Here is a 16,538-nt window from a genome sequence, read left to right as displayed (position 1 = left end):
GGTGCTTGTTGGTCAGCACAAACCTGGTGGGCTGAAGGGCCTGTTTTTGTGCTGCATGACTCTATGGCTTTGTGGAGACAAATGTTGAATTACTCACTGCAAGTTTCCTCAAAAGATGCTGAACTTTTATAAAATCACTTCATGTTGCATCATTGTGAGCATTTCTGGGCACCACAATTCACGGAGGATTTCAATTGCAAGAGGTTCAGAAACTCTTCTTCAGCCAACAGGCTCGTGCACTGGGGACTTGGCGTGCTAGCGCTGGTGCGCGCTCCCGGCGGCCCTGAGCGTGCTCGCTCCCGCCCAGTGACCGGAAGCGGCGGCGGAAGCTGAGAGGCGGCCTTGTGCAGGTAATGGACCCTTCCCCAGACCCCATTCGTTATCTTCGGTCCCTGGACGCGCTTCTTCTGCCTTTCCCTCAACGCTCTGACCCTAAACGTTTTCCTGCGCCGGTATAACTGTCTACCACATTAACTAAAGAACTACTGGTGTCGTCAGCTGTTAGTTAAGACAGATAAACTCCCAGGAATTGCTGTTTTCATTCGGAAAACCACTTGAATGGTTAAATACAGAGGGTAACCTGCTTAAATATCCACCTACCACAATTATAGATATATTTCCCGAGTTAATCTGCCTCTCAGCCAGAACAATAGCTGCCCTCAACTGGTTAGAACTGAGAAATGTCCACACCCCCTTGATAAATACATAAAGTGATCATACTTCCCAAAGGGAAAGTACCTGACTGATGCCATTTCCTGCTGAACTGGTAAGCATTGAATCTAATCATGATTTGGGGGAAAAGACATTCTTTATACAGGTTTCAGATTCAGTGTACCAGAACTGACAGCCCCCTGAATTGCGATGCCCAGACTGGTCACGTTGCAACAGATGAATTGTTTTTACAAAGGTTCACCTATCTTGACAAACCTTGCAGTAAGCAACCTACTCAACTCCTGACTCCCAAAGCCTGTCCACCAAGGCATTCATTCCATTCTCCAGATCAGTGTCTTGTTGCATCAAAAGTAGAGCACAGTCAATGAACATCAACAAAGATTCTGTGTTTTTGAAATTCCCTTGTGAAACTAATGAGTGCAATGAATCTTGTTAAAATTTCACCACTTGTATCTGAGTCTGAAAGGATTAATACTGAGGCGTGCATCATTCATGATGATGGCCTTGTGAATGGATTAGCTTATGATCTTGAAGTAGTGAGACCTAACATCTGGCACATCTCTAACAATGTACCAGTTACTAACATGTAACAAACTATTTATTAACTGCAAGAGACTCTTGACCCTGAAGTGGTTTTCCTTTACCACACTAGACCAAGCAATCCCTGTTGTTTACTTGAAAAGGATGGTAGGAGCAACCTTCATAACGAGCAGCAACAGTGTAGGGAGTTGACATGAGTGTAGGGAGTTGACATGAGTATATGAATGTAGCTCACTGACAAATTGACATCCGCCTGCAAAATTGTTTCTTTAGACTTAGAAGTAAATTGACAATTTTACTTTGAAGCTATCATTTTGGGATAAAAATACTGGAGAAACCAGATCTCATTAGAGGGACAGAACGTTGGAGCCTCTCATAAAAATAAACAATGAAATATTTAATTTTGAATGCTCTCCACTGATCTTGGCATAGCAGCCAGCATTCAAAGAGGACTGACCTCCACAGCAAGGCAAGCTTTGGAGTAGTCTGAGGCTGACAAGCATATGAAATTTTCTTGACTAGAGAAGTGTAAGTCTGAAACTCATTACCTGAAAGAGTGGTAGATGCAGAAATTCTCATTGTATTTAAAAATAAATATTTGTATATTCATTTGAAGTGGTATAATCCAAGCCAAGAGTTGGAAAGTGGAATTAGGCTGGGTAACGCTTACAACATTGTATTGGAGATTTTCTGCACTTCTGTATGTCAAGGATTCCGAGTAGTGATAGATGCTTGAGTTCTTCATATGACTTGAAACTTGGTCCTTATTTGAATGTGAAGCTAGTGAATTTCACATATATTTGTGAAAGCTCACCCCTGACCCTTATCTATAATTGATGTGATCAGGGGTCAGATTGGATAAGGAAGCATCAAAATTATAGCTGTAAAATGACACAGTAAGTTATACATAAGGGTAATAGTGACCTATTTCAGGACAGCTCTCTGTTGACATCTCGTGTCCTTGTCCTTTCCTCCTGTTGTTTGTAAGAGTCTCACATTTTCAAGTTCAGTGAGTATCATGACTAAAGGGAAAACAATAGAAGAAATGGTTTCCCATTGCCTTCTCCAAGTTTGCTCAAAGGAAATGCAAATTGTCTTCCTGAAAGATCCTCTGCTTGCAAGCAGCCATGGTCACATCAGGTTCTTGTTCTTCCATCATCACCATTGGAAACCTGCTGTTCCACCGTTGACCGTGGCTCATAACCCTAACAAGGTTGAGCTTTCTTGGGACAACATGCAAAAATATGGAGATGACTTCTCTCTGAAATCTCAAGTGAGCCTGCTACCCAAGTCACAAGTACACAATTAAGCATTTGTCAGAGCTGAAGAGTGTTGCCTTCTATTTATTTTTTCTGTGTAATTTGTTCACATTCTATTGCTTGTTCCCGATTGACTTAAACCATATCCTATCATGTGGCAAGTAATCTATTTAAGGGCTTCTACTCTGCTGCTTGGTTCATACCAATGTAGTTTTAACAGTAAAGTAGCATCAGCTTATTTGAGATCTGGCAGGTCCAGTGTTACAATACTCGACTAAAAGGTGGCAGCCTTGGCTCAGTAGGAGCCACTGACCTTTAGATCAGAAAGTTGTGGATTCAAGTCCCACTCTGAAGAGTTGAACCCAAAGTCTGATTTAGTGCTTCAGTGCAGGACTGAGGAATTTGTACACTCTTGGAGGTTTCATCTTTTAAATGAGATGTTAAACTGAGGCCCATTCTGACCTCTTGATTAGATCTGAATGATGATCAGGGAAATCCTCTGAGTATCATTATCCTCTTACTGCCTGTGAAACCTTGTTGTGTGCAAACTGTATGCAGCATTTTTACACTGCAGCAATGATATTTCAAAATTCTTTAATTGGCTGTAAAGTACTTTGGGATATTCTGAGATTGTGAAGAGTGATATCGCAATACATATTTAATTTGGATATTTAACACTCAAGTTTGCAGTACTGATCATCTATCTAGGCAATTAGTGGTTTGTGGAGAGTTAGGAACCAATCAGAATTACTGTTTTGCGTACAGTGTGACTTTTCTTTGGTTCTTAGGACTAATTAACTTCGTTTAAAATTGATGTGAAATACAGCATCACATAAAATCCACGCAGTCTCTTCGAACTCACTGTGGGATGCAGTGGTTGGTCATGTTGGAGATGGTAGCTGTGTGGATTCTGGATCTTCAACTGTTTAACTGAATGCATTTTAACAATTGAGTGAAGCTTGCCCTCAGTGATAAAGCCTGCTTCCTCATCTGAAGCTCATTTGAGTTAGTGTATCAAATAAATATTCCCCCATTCTTTGTATTGGGGGCTGATGTGAGATTTTGGAATTTGCTCACTTGCCGATTGAGTAACACTGCAAATACAAAGGGAATCGTAGCAAACTCTGATCTCTTAAGATTCAGCCATTAATGGAAATGTAGACCCCCAGAGTTTAGATGCTAAAGTGATGCAGTTCTCACCAAACAGTGGAGCTTATTTTGAGCATTTTTTTTAAACATTTGGATCATATTTCACAATTCTGTGCAGGGATTCTGTGATTTTTGAAGATCACAACCTATCTATAAGGTTAGTGAACAACACTGCAAGTGGAATTTTTCACAGTCCCAACTTTGAGGAATATTGTGAGAATTTCTTGTTTCCTCACTGAGATTTGCTAACCTGCAGTTGAGTATTAAAGTATGGGGCAATACGTACCAAGATCTCATTATAACCTCATGGTCTGTTTCAGAAGTTCACATGGTGATTCAAGCTTCAAGAGAGATAGTTGAGTAATTAATAGAACAGTAAAGTTCAATGTGAAAACACTACTGTATTTGATTTTTTTTCTGGTATAATGTAAATTCCATACAGCCTATTTTATTTAAATTCAGTTTACTGTTAACAATCATTTTCAACATGGGACCCCAAGATGTAGTGAGACAAGAGAGAAGCTTGAGGCTGGGCCAGAAGCTGAAGAAAGCAAGTTAAAGAGCCAAGGCAGGCCAGTGCACAGCAGGGAAAGAGGGGAGACTGGTAAATTAAACTGCATGTATTTCAATACAAGAGGGTTGGCAGTTCAGGCAGATGAATTCAAGACATGGGACTGGTATATTAAAGATATTACAGAAACATGACTGTCAGGGGTCAGGACTAACAGCTCAATGCTCGAGGTATAGATGCTGTAGGAAGGTTAGAAAGGGAGGCAAGGGAGAAGGGGGAGCGGCATTTCTGATTAGGTAAAGCATCATAGCAGTACTTGGGATATTCCTGAGGGATTGTCCAGTGAAGCTATACGTGTGGAACTGAAAAATAAGTAAGGATGATCATCTTATTGGTATTGTACAAAATGCTGCCAACCCCCCCACCAGTAGTGAGCAGGAAATTGAGAAGCAAATATGTAAGAAGATCACAGAAAGCTGTAAGAATAATAGGGTTGTAAGAGTAAGGGATTTTAACTTTCCAAACTTAGACTGGGGCTGCCATTATGTTCAGGGCTTGGATGGGGAGAAATTGAATTGTGTTCAAGAAAACTTTCTCAATCAATATGTGCCTGCAAAAGAAGGAGCAAAACTCAACCTTTTGGGAAGTAAGGCATGCCAAGTGATTGAGGAGTTAGTGGGGAGCACGTTGGGATCAGTGACCATAATTCCACTGGTGTTAAAATAGTTATGGAAAAGAATAGGCCTGGTTCACAAGTTAAAGTTTTAAATTGGGGCAAGGCCAATTTTGATGGTATTTGACAGGAACTTTAAAAAGTTGATTGAAGTAGACTGTTTGCAGGTTCAGGGATGTCTGGCAAGTGAGAGGCTTTCAAAAGTGAAAGTTCAAGGCTAGCGTGTTAGTGAAAGAGCAGGGCTGGCAGGAGTAGGGAGTACTGGATAACTATTGAGGCTCTGATCAAGAAAATGAAGGAGGCATATGTCACAGGTATACACAGCTGGGATCAAGTGAAGCCCGTAAAAAGGGGGTGAAAGATTGCACTTAAGAGAGAAATCAGGAGGGCAAGAAGGGGACATGAGATAGATTTGGCAGATGGGTTAAATGAGAATCCAAAGAGATTCTATAAATATGTTAGGGGAAAATGAGTAACTAAGGAGAAAGTAGGGTCCCTTAAAGATCAAAGAGATCATCTATTGTGGAGCCACAGAAGATGGGTGAGATCCTAAACAAATATTTTGCCTCAGTATTTACCATGGAGAAAGACATGGAAACTAGGGACCTTGGGGGGGGAAATGAATAGTGATGTCTTGAAAAGAGTCCACATTACCGAGGAGGAGGTGCTAGAGGCCTTAAAATGCATAAAAGTTAATTAAGTCCCCAGGACATTGCAGGAAGCTAGGGACGAAATTATGGGGCCCCCAGTGGAGATAGTTGTATCATCGACAGCTATGGGAGAGGTGCTAGAAAACTAGAAGACAGCTAATGTGCCAATATTTGAGAAAGACTGCAAGGAAAAGCCAGGGAACTATGGACTGATGAGCCTAATGTCCACGGTGGGTAAGTTGTTGGAGGGTGAACCTAACTTTCATGGTGGAGGGTGTTTTGAGAGACAGAGTCTACATGCATTTTGAAAAGCAAGAACTGATTACAAATGATCAGCATGGCTTTGTGCGTTACAAGTTGTGTCTTACAAATTTGGTTGATGTTTTTGAAAAGGCAACCAAGAAGGTAGATGAAGGCAGAGTAGTTGTCTACATGGATTTTAGCAAAATCTTGGACAAGATTCTACATGGAAGATTATTTCGTAAGGTTTAATCACATGGGATCCAGTGGGATCTAGCCAATTGAATACAAAATTGGCTTGGCAATGGGAGATAGAGGGTTATTGCTCAGACGGAAGGCCTGTGACCAGCAGCATGCCGCGAGGATCCACTGTTGGTCATTACTTAAGTAGGAGTATACTTTAGAGGGAAATCAGGAGGGCAAAACAGGGACATGAGATAGCTTTGGCAAATAGAATTAAGGAGAATCCAAAGGGTTTTTACAAATACATTAAGGACAAAAGGGTAACTAGGGAGAGAATAAGGCCCCTCAGAGATCCTGAAGAAGGGCTTATGCCCGAAACGTCGAATCTCCTGTTCCATGGATGCTGCCTGACCTGCTGCGCTTTTCCAGCAACACATTTTCAGCCCCTCAAAGATCAGCAAGGCAGCCTTTGTGTGGAGCCATAGTAAATTGGGGGAGATGCGAAATGAATATTTTGCACCAGTATTTACTGTGGAAAAGGATAGGAAAGATATAGACTGCAGGGAAATAGATGGTGACATCTTTCAAAATGTCCAGATTACAGAGGAGGAAGTGCTGGATGTCTTGAAACGGTTAAAGGTGGATAAATCTCCAGGATCTGATCAAGTGTACCCGAGAACTCTGTGGGAAGCTAGAGGAGTGATTGCTGGGCCTCTTGCTGAGATATTTGTATCATCGATCGTCACAGGTGAGTTGCTGGAAGACTGGAGGTTGACAAACATGGTGCCACTGTTTAAGAAGGGCAGTAAAGACAAGCCAGGGAACTATAGACCGGTGAGCCTGACCTCGGTGGTGGGTAAGTTGTTGGAGGGAATCCTGAGGGACAGGATGTACATGGATTTGGAAAGGCAAGGACTGATTCGGGATAGTCAACGTGGCTTTGTGCATGGGAAATCATGTCTCACAAACTTGATTGAGTTTTTGAAGAAGTAACAAGATCGATGAGGGCAGAGCAGTAGATGTGATCTATATGGACTTCAGTAAGGTGTTCGACAAGGTTCCCCATGGGAGACTGATTAGCAAGGTTAGATCTCATGGAATACAGGAAGAACTAGCCATTTGGATACAGAACTGGCTCAAAGGTAGAAGATAGAGGGTGGTGGTGGAGGGTTGTTTTTCAGACTGGAGGCCTGTGACCAGTGCAGTGCCACAAGGATCGGTGCTGGGCCCTCTATCTTTTGTCATTTATATAAATGATTTGGATGCAAGCAGAAGAGGTATGGTTAGTAAGTTTGTAGATGACACCAAAATTGGAGGTGTAGTGGACAGCAAAGAGGGTTACCTCAGATTACAACAGGATTTGGACCAGATGGGCCAATGGGCTAAGAAGTGGCAGATGGAATTTAATTCAGATAAATGCGAGGTGCTGCATTTTGGGAAAGCAAATCTTAGCTGGACTTATACACTTAATGGTAAGGTCCTAGGGAGTGTTGCTGAACAAGAAGACCTTGGAGTGCAGGTTCATAGCTTCTTGAAAGTGGAGTCGCAGGTAGATAGGATAGTGAAGAAAGTGTTTGGTATGTTTTCATTTATTGGTCAGAGTATTGAATACAGGAGTTGGGAGGTCATGTTGCAGCTGTACAGGACATTTGTTAGGCCACTGTTGGAATATTGTGTGCAATTCTGGTCTCCTTCCTATCGGAAAGATGTTGTGAAACTTGAAAGGGTTCAGAAAAGATTTACAAGGATGTTGCCAGGGTTGGAGGATCTGAGCTACAGGAAGAGGCCGAACAGGCTGGGGCTGTTTTCCCTGGAGCGTCGGAGGCCGAGGGCTGACCTTATAGAGGTTTACAAAATTATTAGGGGCATGGTTAGGATAAATAGACAAAGTCTTTTCCCTGGGGTCGGGGAGTCCAGAACTAGAGGACATAGGTTTAGGGTGAGAAGGGAAAGATATAAAAGAGACCTAAGGGGCAAAATTTTCATGCAGAGGGTGGTACGTGTATGGAATGAGCTGCCAGAGGATGTGGTGGAGGCTGGTACAATTGCAACGTTTAAGAGGCATTTGGATGGCTATATGAATAGAAAGGGTTTGGAGTGATATGGGCCGGGTGCTGGCAGGTGGGACTAGATTGGGATGGGATATCTAGTTGGCATGCCCGGGTTGGACCGAAGGGTCTGTTTCCATGCTGTATGACTCTATGACTTAGATAAATGATTTGGATGAGATTGGATGAAAATACAGAGGCATGGTTAGTAAGTTTGCAGATGACACCAAAGTTGGTATACAGTGAAGACGGTTATCTAAGAGTACCACGGGGTCTTGGTCAATTGGACCAGTGGACCAAGGGAAGACACGTAGTTCAGTTGTTAGCACTGCTGCCTCACAGCAACAGGGACCTGGTTCAATTCCAGTCCGGGTGACTGTATGTAGTTTGCACATTCTCCCCATTTCTGCATGGGTTTCTTCCATGTGCTTCATTTTCCTCCAACAATCCAAAGATGTGCAGGTTAGGTGGATTAATCATGCTAAATTGCCCGTAGAGTCCAAAGTGTGCAAGTTAGTTGGCTTATCCATGGGAAATGTACAGTTACAGGGATGATGTGGGTCAGGGTAAGATGCTCTTTGGAGGGTCAATGTGGAATTGATGGGCCAAATGGCCTGATTCCATATCTTGAGAAATGCTATGATTCTATGAATGGCAGATGGAGTTTTATGCAGATAAATGCAAGGTATTGCATTTTGGTTAATCAACCAGGACAGGACCTCCACAGTTAGTGGTAGAGTCACCTAACGTAACATCAAATAGTTTGACCAGTCACATTGCATCTTGAACAGAGACAACTAGAGGGTGCAGGTACATAGTTCATTGAAATTAGCATTATAGGTACACAGAATGGTGAAGAAGGCATTTGGCACACCTGCCTTCATCGGTCAGAGTACTAACTGCAGCAGTTGGAATGTTGTGTTACGGCTATAGAAGACATTGAGAAAGCCACATTTGAAGTACTGTATACAGTTCTGGTTGCCCTGTGATAGGATGTTATTAAACTGGAAAGGTTGCAAAACAAGATTTACAGGGATGTTATTGAGACTGGAATATTTGAGTTATAAGGAGAGGTTGGATCGACTGGGAATTTTTCCCTGGAGCATAGGAAGCTTGTGGGGAGTGACCCTATAGAGGTTCATAAAATCATAAGGGACATAGATAAGGTGAATTACCAGTCTTTTCTCTAGGGAAGGGAAGTCCAAAATGAGAGAGCATAGGTTTAAGGTGACAGGGGAAAGATTTAAAAGGGACCCGATGGACAACTTTTTCAGACAGAAGGTGGTGCATATATGGAGCAAGCTGCCAGAGGCAGTGGTAGAGGCTACTACAGTTACAGCATTTAAAAGATATTTGTAAAAGCACACAATGCAGTGACTTTTGTCATGGTTTTATTGAGAGGTTTTAAGCCAGAAGTACACCACCAATCTACCAAAGCCAGTGGGGCAAATAGCTTGTGATCTTTTGAGATTTTTTAAGAGTTGAAACAATAAAAGCAACCTGGCTGGGTTCTCTCACAGACCAGGGATTTTCATTTTTACTATTTTTAGCTTTAAAAAGTTGCTGTTTTGGACTTGAAGAAGTGGAAGCTATTTTTCCCTCTCTATTATAGCCAGAAGCTCGGAGTTGTCTTCCTAGGCTGCATGATTGCAGGTGAGACAAAATCAGTTTTTCTGAATTTGCCTTTTTGACAAGGATTGTGTTTATGGGATGTTACTATATTGGAATAGTTAATCTGTAATAGTTACTGTATCTATTATTTGGTTGATTTTTCCATTACAATAAAGTTATTCTAAGTTCTTCCTTCTTTTGTTGCATTTTAGCTATAGTATTTAATTAAATTATGTTTTGCTTAACAACAAATAGTTTGACCAGTCACATTGCATCTTGAACATGACACTTTACATTTGCATTAAAAATAAGAAAAAGTTAGGGTCTAAGCTAACTTCTTAAAATATTTTGAAGGGGCCCGGTCTGCTCTGTAACATATGGATAGGAAAGGTTCAGAGAGATATGGACTAAGCGTAGGAAAATGAGACTGGTTCAGTTTAGGAAACCTGGTTGGCATGGATGAGTTGAGCTGAAGAGCCTGTTTCCATGCTGTATTACTTTGTGACTCTATGGGTGTTGTGTTGTACATTGTCGATGTGCACAGATGAATTCATATGTGTACCACCAAGTTATTGCAGAATTATTGTTGCTTCATGTTTATACTTCTCATGGTTTTCTTTTTATTCTCAATCATTTGTTTTGTTTTGTAGAAAATCTCCTTCTCTCTGATACCAGCTGAAGATGACCATGTAACTGGCCAAGATAGAACAGCTCACAGGCCTATGACGATGGCCTGCTCAGACGAAGAAAAGCTTGAGTTGGTTGGTCGATTGCTGAGTGAACCAGGAAGGTTTGCATATGGTGGCCTGTGTGGTGTTACGCTGTCATTGTTGTTTTCAGAAGAGGAACACAGGTTGGTACTCATGTAAAATGCCAAGACCAGGAGTTGATACTGAATGTTTAGTTTGATTTCCACCCTACACACTTCTATGAATGTTGAACCAAGAAAGGAAGCAGGCTTTTTCCCCCGTCTTTTCCCTCTCCTTAATTCTGGGGTACTAAGGTCCCTGCTGTGATTCTACCACTATCCTGGATAACTTAATACAGGCCAGGGAAGGAAACTGAGACTTGGAGACTAGTAAGGACTGCAGATGCTGGAAGTCAGAGTCAATAGATGTGAAGATAGAAAAGCACAGCAGGTCAGACAGCATCCGAGAAGCAGGAAAGTCAACCTTACGCCCCAAAAAGTTGACTTTTCTGCTCCTCGGATGTTGCCTGATCTGTGTTTTTCCAGTTTCACATCTATTGAAGGAAACTGAGACTAGACCATATGGGCAGCAGCAGATGCTGAACACAGGATCGTTTTTGAACTGATTTCCAATTTGTACATATGTAGCTTTCAATCATCTGCTTGTAAGTAGCCAAAAAAATTGGGCAACTTTTCAGCAAGTTGTTCAAAACTTGATCAACAAATATATGTGTATGTATCTGTATATATATTTGTATGCATTCTGTGTTGGCTTTTCAACCCAGCTATTAAAGTCTAATATGTAAAAGTTGTTTTTCTTGCTGGCACTGAAGCCATTAGTATCAGCTAAGCAGATCATTTAGAACACAAGACTAGGATTAGAGCCACAATAACTGAGTTGTAGAACTGAAACTAATTCATCAATGTTATTTATTTCCATTGGTTATCAGCTAAATTTGAGGCAGGAAAAATTAAACCGATCTAGATTATGCATGCAATTATTGAGAATTTATCTCGCAAAGAAATTCCATATATTCTCAAGCCTCAAAAATGCAGTTTCTAAAAACCTTGTATTATCTTCAAAAGACACACCGAATTATACCCTGCTGTTGCCTTATGTGAAGCTTATTTTCTTTAATGCTGGTTGCGGCTGCTTTTTCGAAACATAGTAGATATTTCCTGGTGTGAAAGTAATAATGGCTTTACTTGATCACTTCATGCCACTAAATTTGTGAAATTGCCATGATTTGGAACAAAGTGGAATTAAAATGATTTGTTTTTCTTAAATTGAAAATACAGAGAATTGCTTTTAGGGCTTTGTGTAATTCCAAAATGGAATTCAATGCAGCTGATCGCTTACCAAATTACAAAATGTTTGTAAGTATGTGCCCAAATAAGATAATTCTCATGTCTTCAGAAAGCTCATCCTCCTGTAATTTCTAAGCACTAATTGTGCTTTTATGTGCTGTGATAAATGTGATGCAGTTTAGATTATGAGAAACTTTTGTTCCACAGAACTATTGTTCTAACCCTCGTTTTCATGAACCAAGAGTCTAAATTCATGACTGTTTTCACGGAATTGTTACAGCACAGAAGGGGGCAGTTCACCCCATTATCTGCAGAAACAGCTCATCAAGTATTACTCCACTGCTTTTTCCCTATAGCCTGCAATTTTTTACTCTTCAGATAATGAGCTGTCAGTGCACAAGTTTACACAGAGATGGGTATGTTTAGTGTGACTACATATGTTCATATCCATAGGTCTGTAAAGTGTAGATGCTTGCATATGTTAAATACACATATGAATATATGCACTGGTCAGTTTTATTTACAAGATTTATTAAAGAAAATTCACTAAATGCATTCCTTGGTTTTGTAGGCAATTCAGAATGAAATTTATTAAAGGGCTTGTACAATGGCTGCAGCTCTCAGAATCTGTTTTACCAGTCATGGAGGCTTTTGCTAATGGAATGGGAGTGGAAGGAACAGACACATTTGCAGACCTGCTGCTAAAAGAACAGGTTTTGGAGGGCAATCCAATCCTCATTACTCAGGTACATATTCTGTACGGCATCCTGCTGTGCTATTGTGTTTGATATGCCTAATTGTATTGATTTTTTTCATTGAGGTTTCATTGATGCTGCATATGTTTGTTTGAGAATTTCTATGAAATGTTTTCTTTTAACATTGGCAGAACTCATATACAATCTAACTTCTGCTCTTCTGTTTTAGGATCTTGTTTCATTTTCACTGAAGGATGGTGAGTCCTGGATTCAGTAACGGTAAAAACAGAAAATGCCGGAAATATGTTATACTGTAACACCCCTTCCCCTTTTACCTATCAAATTGCTGAACCAAAAACCATTGTCCATTACTTCCCAAGCATTTTCCCTCCTGAGACCTATCTTTCATGTTTGGAAATTAGCATGAGAAGAATCATATTGGATTTGAAAATTTAGCTCTTCACAGATGCTATCAGAACTGTTGGGTTTCACCACCACTTTCTGTTTTTATTTAATATTCCATGCCCTGATTATATTCATCAAACACATTATGTGCATTGGATGTCAACTCTATTGGTACTATAACAGTGATATCTAAGAGGCAATTCGTGAACTTCTTTGATCTGACCTGCAGACTTCTTGTAAAGTGTTTAGGATGTTTTATCACACTTTTAACTTTGTCCACCCCAGTTCAACAACGGCACCTCGTCATCATATCACATTAAAGGTATTATATGAATGTAAGTTGTTGTTCCCCAATTAGCTTGTGTGGTGTAATTTCAGCACTCTCAACCCATTTAAAATTCTTGGCCCTGCAAATTTCAGTTGCCATTTTGTGGAGCAGCCACTCCAGCTCTTCATGCTACACCCTTTCTTTCCATTCTTGCACTTTGACCTTCCCTCACTTACAATGCTGTTATATTATAGAGTCATACAGCACAGAAACAGACCCTTCAGCCCAACTTGTCCATACTGACCAGTTTTCTTAAAATGTACTTGTCCCATTTTTCTATGTTTGGCCCATATCCCTCTAAACCTTTCCTACCATGTGCCTGACCAAATATCGTTTAAATGTTGTAATTGTACCTGACTCTACCATTTCCTCTGGCTGCTCGTTCCATATACGTGCCACCCACTGTGTGAAAAAACTGCCCATCAAGTCCCTTTTAAATCTTTCCCCTATCACTGTAAACCTATGCCCTCTAGTTTTAGCTGTCCCTACTCTAGGGAAAAGACCTTTGCTATTCACTTTATCTATATCCCTTGTGATTTTACAAAACCTCTCTATGTTCATCTCTCAGCCTCCTATGTTCCAGGGAAAATAAGTCCCAGCTTCTCTTTATAACTCAAACCTTCCATTCTTGGTAACATCCTTGTAAATCTTTTTTGTCCCTTTTCCAGTTAAATAGCATCCTTCCCATAGCAGGGTGACCAGAATTTGTTTGGTGCGTATCATCACTAATTATGTAGGATTCAATATTATCTGTATAATCAATCATTTTTGGAATCATCTGAAGGTCCTTATTGCTTTATTTGCAGCAAACATAATTATGATAATGACAAATTATTCCCAGAAATGTCTTATTATTGAAGGATTCAAAGATGTGGAACAGGTGGGCAGGTTGTTGGAAGGAATTCTGAGGAACAGGGTTTACATGTTTTTGGAAAGGCAAGGACTGATTAGGGATAGACAGCATGGTTTTGCGTGTGGGAAATGGTGTCGCACTAACTTGACTACGTTTTTTGATGAAGTAACAAAGGATTGATGAGTGCAAAGCAGTGGATGTGATCTATATGAACTTCAGTGAGGTGTTCAGCAAAGTTTTCCATGGTAGACTGGTTAGCAAGGTTAGATCACACGGAGTAGAGGAAGAACTAACCATTTGGATGCAGAACTGGCTTGAAGGTAGAAGACAGAGGGTGGTGATAGAGGGTTACTTTTCAGACTGGAGGCCTGTGATCAGCATTGTGCTACAAGGGTTGGTGCTGGATCCACTGCTTTTCATCATTTATACAAATGATTTGGATATGATCATAGGAGGTATGCCTAGTAAGTTTGCAGATGACACCAAAATTGGAGGTGTAGTGGACAGTGAAGAAGGTTACCGCGAGTACACCTGGATCTTGACCAGGAGGGCCAATGGGGCCGATGAGTGGCAGGTGGAGTTTAATTTAGATAAATTGAGGTACTGCAGTTTGGAAAAGCAAATCAGGGCGCAACATATACACTTATTGGTAAGGTCCTGGGGAGTGTTGCTGAACAAAGAAATTGTGGAATGCAGATTCATAAGTTTCTTGAAAGTGGAATCACAGGTAGATAGGTTAGTAAAAAGACATTTGGTATGCTTGCCTTTATTAGTCAGTGCATTGAGTAAATGAGTTGGGAGGTCACTTTGTGGCTGTACAGGACATTGGTTAGGCCATTATTGGAATACTGTGTGCAGTTTTGATCTCCCTGCTATGGGAAGAATGTTGTGAAACTTGAAAAGGTTCAGAAAAGATTTACAAGGATGTTGACTTGTAGATTGGAGGGCTTGAGCTATCAGGAGATGCTGAATAGACTGGGTCTATTTTTCCTGAAGCATCTGAAGCTGAGGAGCTGTCTTATAGAGGTTTATAAAATGATGAGAAGCATGGATAGGCTAAACAGACAAGGTCTTTTACCTGGAGTGGGGGAGTCCAAAACTAGAGGGCATAGGTCTAAGATGAGAAGGGAAAGATTTAAAAGGGACCTATGGGGTGACATTTACACTCGGAGAGTGGTGCGTGTAGAGAGGAAGTGGTGGATACTGGTACAATTACAGCATTTAAAAGGCATCTGGATGGATATATGAATAGGAAGGGTTTAGAGGGATATGGACCAAATACTGGCAAATGAGACAAGGTTTATTTAGGATATCTAGAGGGTGGTGATAGACCAAAGTTTCTGTGCTGTATATCTCTGTGGTTCTATGGGGGCAGAATGAGGGAATTTAGCAAACGCAACAAACCTAGTGTTGTAGCATTAAAAATTGCAAGTGAGTTGCTTATTATAGATTTATAAAATGCTGAATATTCAGATAATTATGTGAAATTGAATTGTATCTGAGGTATTGAATATCTTCCTGTGTGTTATAGAGTTGATTGTTATACTACCATTTTTGCAAAACATTCTGAGTCAAGTCATTATTATTCATAGAGGAACTTCCTAAGCCTGGCTTTACATCAATAGCAGCTGCTGTGTGCCTGGCCTTGAATGTTTTCCTAATGCAGAAAGTTCTGAAGATAGAAGTGTGGTTTGTAAATGATCAGTCTGATCATAGAGAAGCTTCAAAGTGATTGTGTTGATAAATGAATTGAGAAAGTTCCCAATTTGGGAGGAGCTGTACAAAGTTCAGGATTCCAAGATACTGAGTTCAACACTGAGACTATGATTTAACTGACTCTGCAACGTCTCAAATTTTGATTTGTTGGTGTTTAGTGGGTGGTTTTAAATGAACCACTGAATTCTCCAAATGTGATTTTGAAAATAACACTGTGGAGAGAAGGAAACAGTGGGATTCTGTACATGTGAGAAACAAAAAAAAAGCAAAGCATAGATGATCTGCACAAGAACAATGCACAAGAAAGATTTAATATTTGAGTCTTTGAGGAGGGGTTACCCAAAATGTCGGCGTGTCTTTATATTGTGTCTAGTTCATGCTGTGCCTAATCTCACTGTAGTGACAGTTGTTTGACACATGATGCTTGTGCCCTGGTGGTGCTTGATGCAAATACTGAACACCCAAAATAATTAGTCAAAATCACACGACACCAGGTTAAGAGTGCAAAAGGGTTATTTGAAGCCACAAGCTTTCAGAGCCCCCGCCCCTTCCTTAGGCTGCCAACAGGGGGTCTGAAAGCTTGCGATTTCAAATAAGCCTGTTCAATAACTCGGTGTCGTGTGACTTTTGACTTTGTCCTCCCCAATCCAACACTGGCACCTTCACAAAATAATGAATCTTCAAGGTATGTCTTAAATTAGTGTCATAGAGTCATACAGCAAGGAAAACAGGCCCTTCAGCCCAACTTGTTCATACCAACCAGGTTTCCTAAACTGAACTAGTTCCATGTTCCTGTATTTGGCCCATATCTCTCTGAACCTTTCATATCCATGTACCTGTCCAAGTGTCTTTGAAATATTGTGATTGTATCCACCTCCACCACCTCCCCTGGCAGCTCGTTCCATATATGCACCAGCTTCAGTGTGAAGCAGTTGTCAATCAAATTCCTTTTAAATCTTACCCCCTCACCTTAAACCTATGCCCTATAGTTTTGGACTCCCCTACCAGA

The 16,538-nt window shown here is 40.7% G+C and overlaps 1 protein-coding gene across 2 annotated transcripts in view; it reads left to right on the top strand.

Annotated features, from left to right (window-relative positions):
* Nucleotides 1-300: 300 nt before the first annotated feature.
* tmco4 (transmembrane and coiled-coil domains 4) overlaps nucleotides 301-16,538 on the top strand; it is a 112,065-nt gene continuing 95,827 nt past the window's right edge. The window contains exons 1-4 of one of the 2 annotated variants that reach the window (XM_060852001.1): nucleotides 301-350; nucleotides 10,187-10,389; nucleotides 12,104-12,278; nucleotides 12,457-12,484. In XM_060852001.1, the coding sequence (XP_060707984.1) occupies nucleotides 10,259-10,389; nucleotides 12,104-12,278; nucleotides 12,457-12,484 (334 nt within the window). In that variant the 5' untranslated portion in view covers nucleotides 301-350; nucleotides 10,187-10,258. Of the gene's footprint in view, nucleotides 351-448; nucleotides 767-10,186; nucleotides 10,390-12,103; nucleotides 12,279-12,456; nucleotides 12,485-16,538 lie in introns of those variants that run through there. The other variant, XM_060851999.1, reaches the window with a different exon arrangement.

This window comes from Hemiscyllium ocellatum, chromosome 37 (assembly GCF_020745735.1).
Source record: "Hemiscyllium ocellatum isolate sHemOce1 chromosome 37, sHemOce1.pat.X.cur, whole genome shotgun sequence".
Lineage (NCBI taxonomy): Eukaryota > Metazoa > Chordata > Chondrichthyes > Orectolobiformes > Hemiscylliidae > Hemiscyllium > Hemiscyllium ocellatum.
The sequence above is the reverse complement of the archived record's forward strand: the minus strand, read 5'-3'. Positions and strand labels throughout refer to the sequence as shown.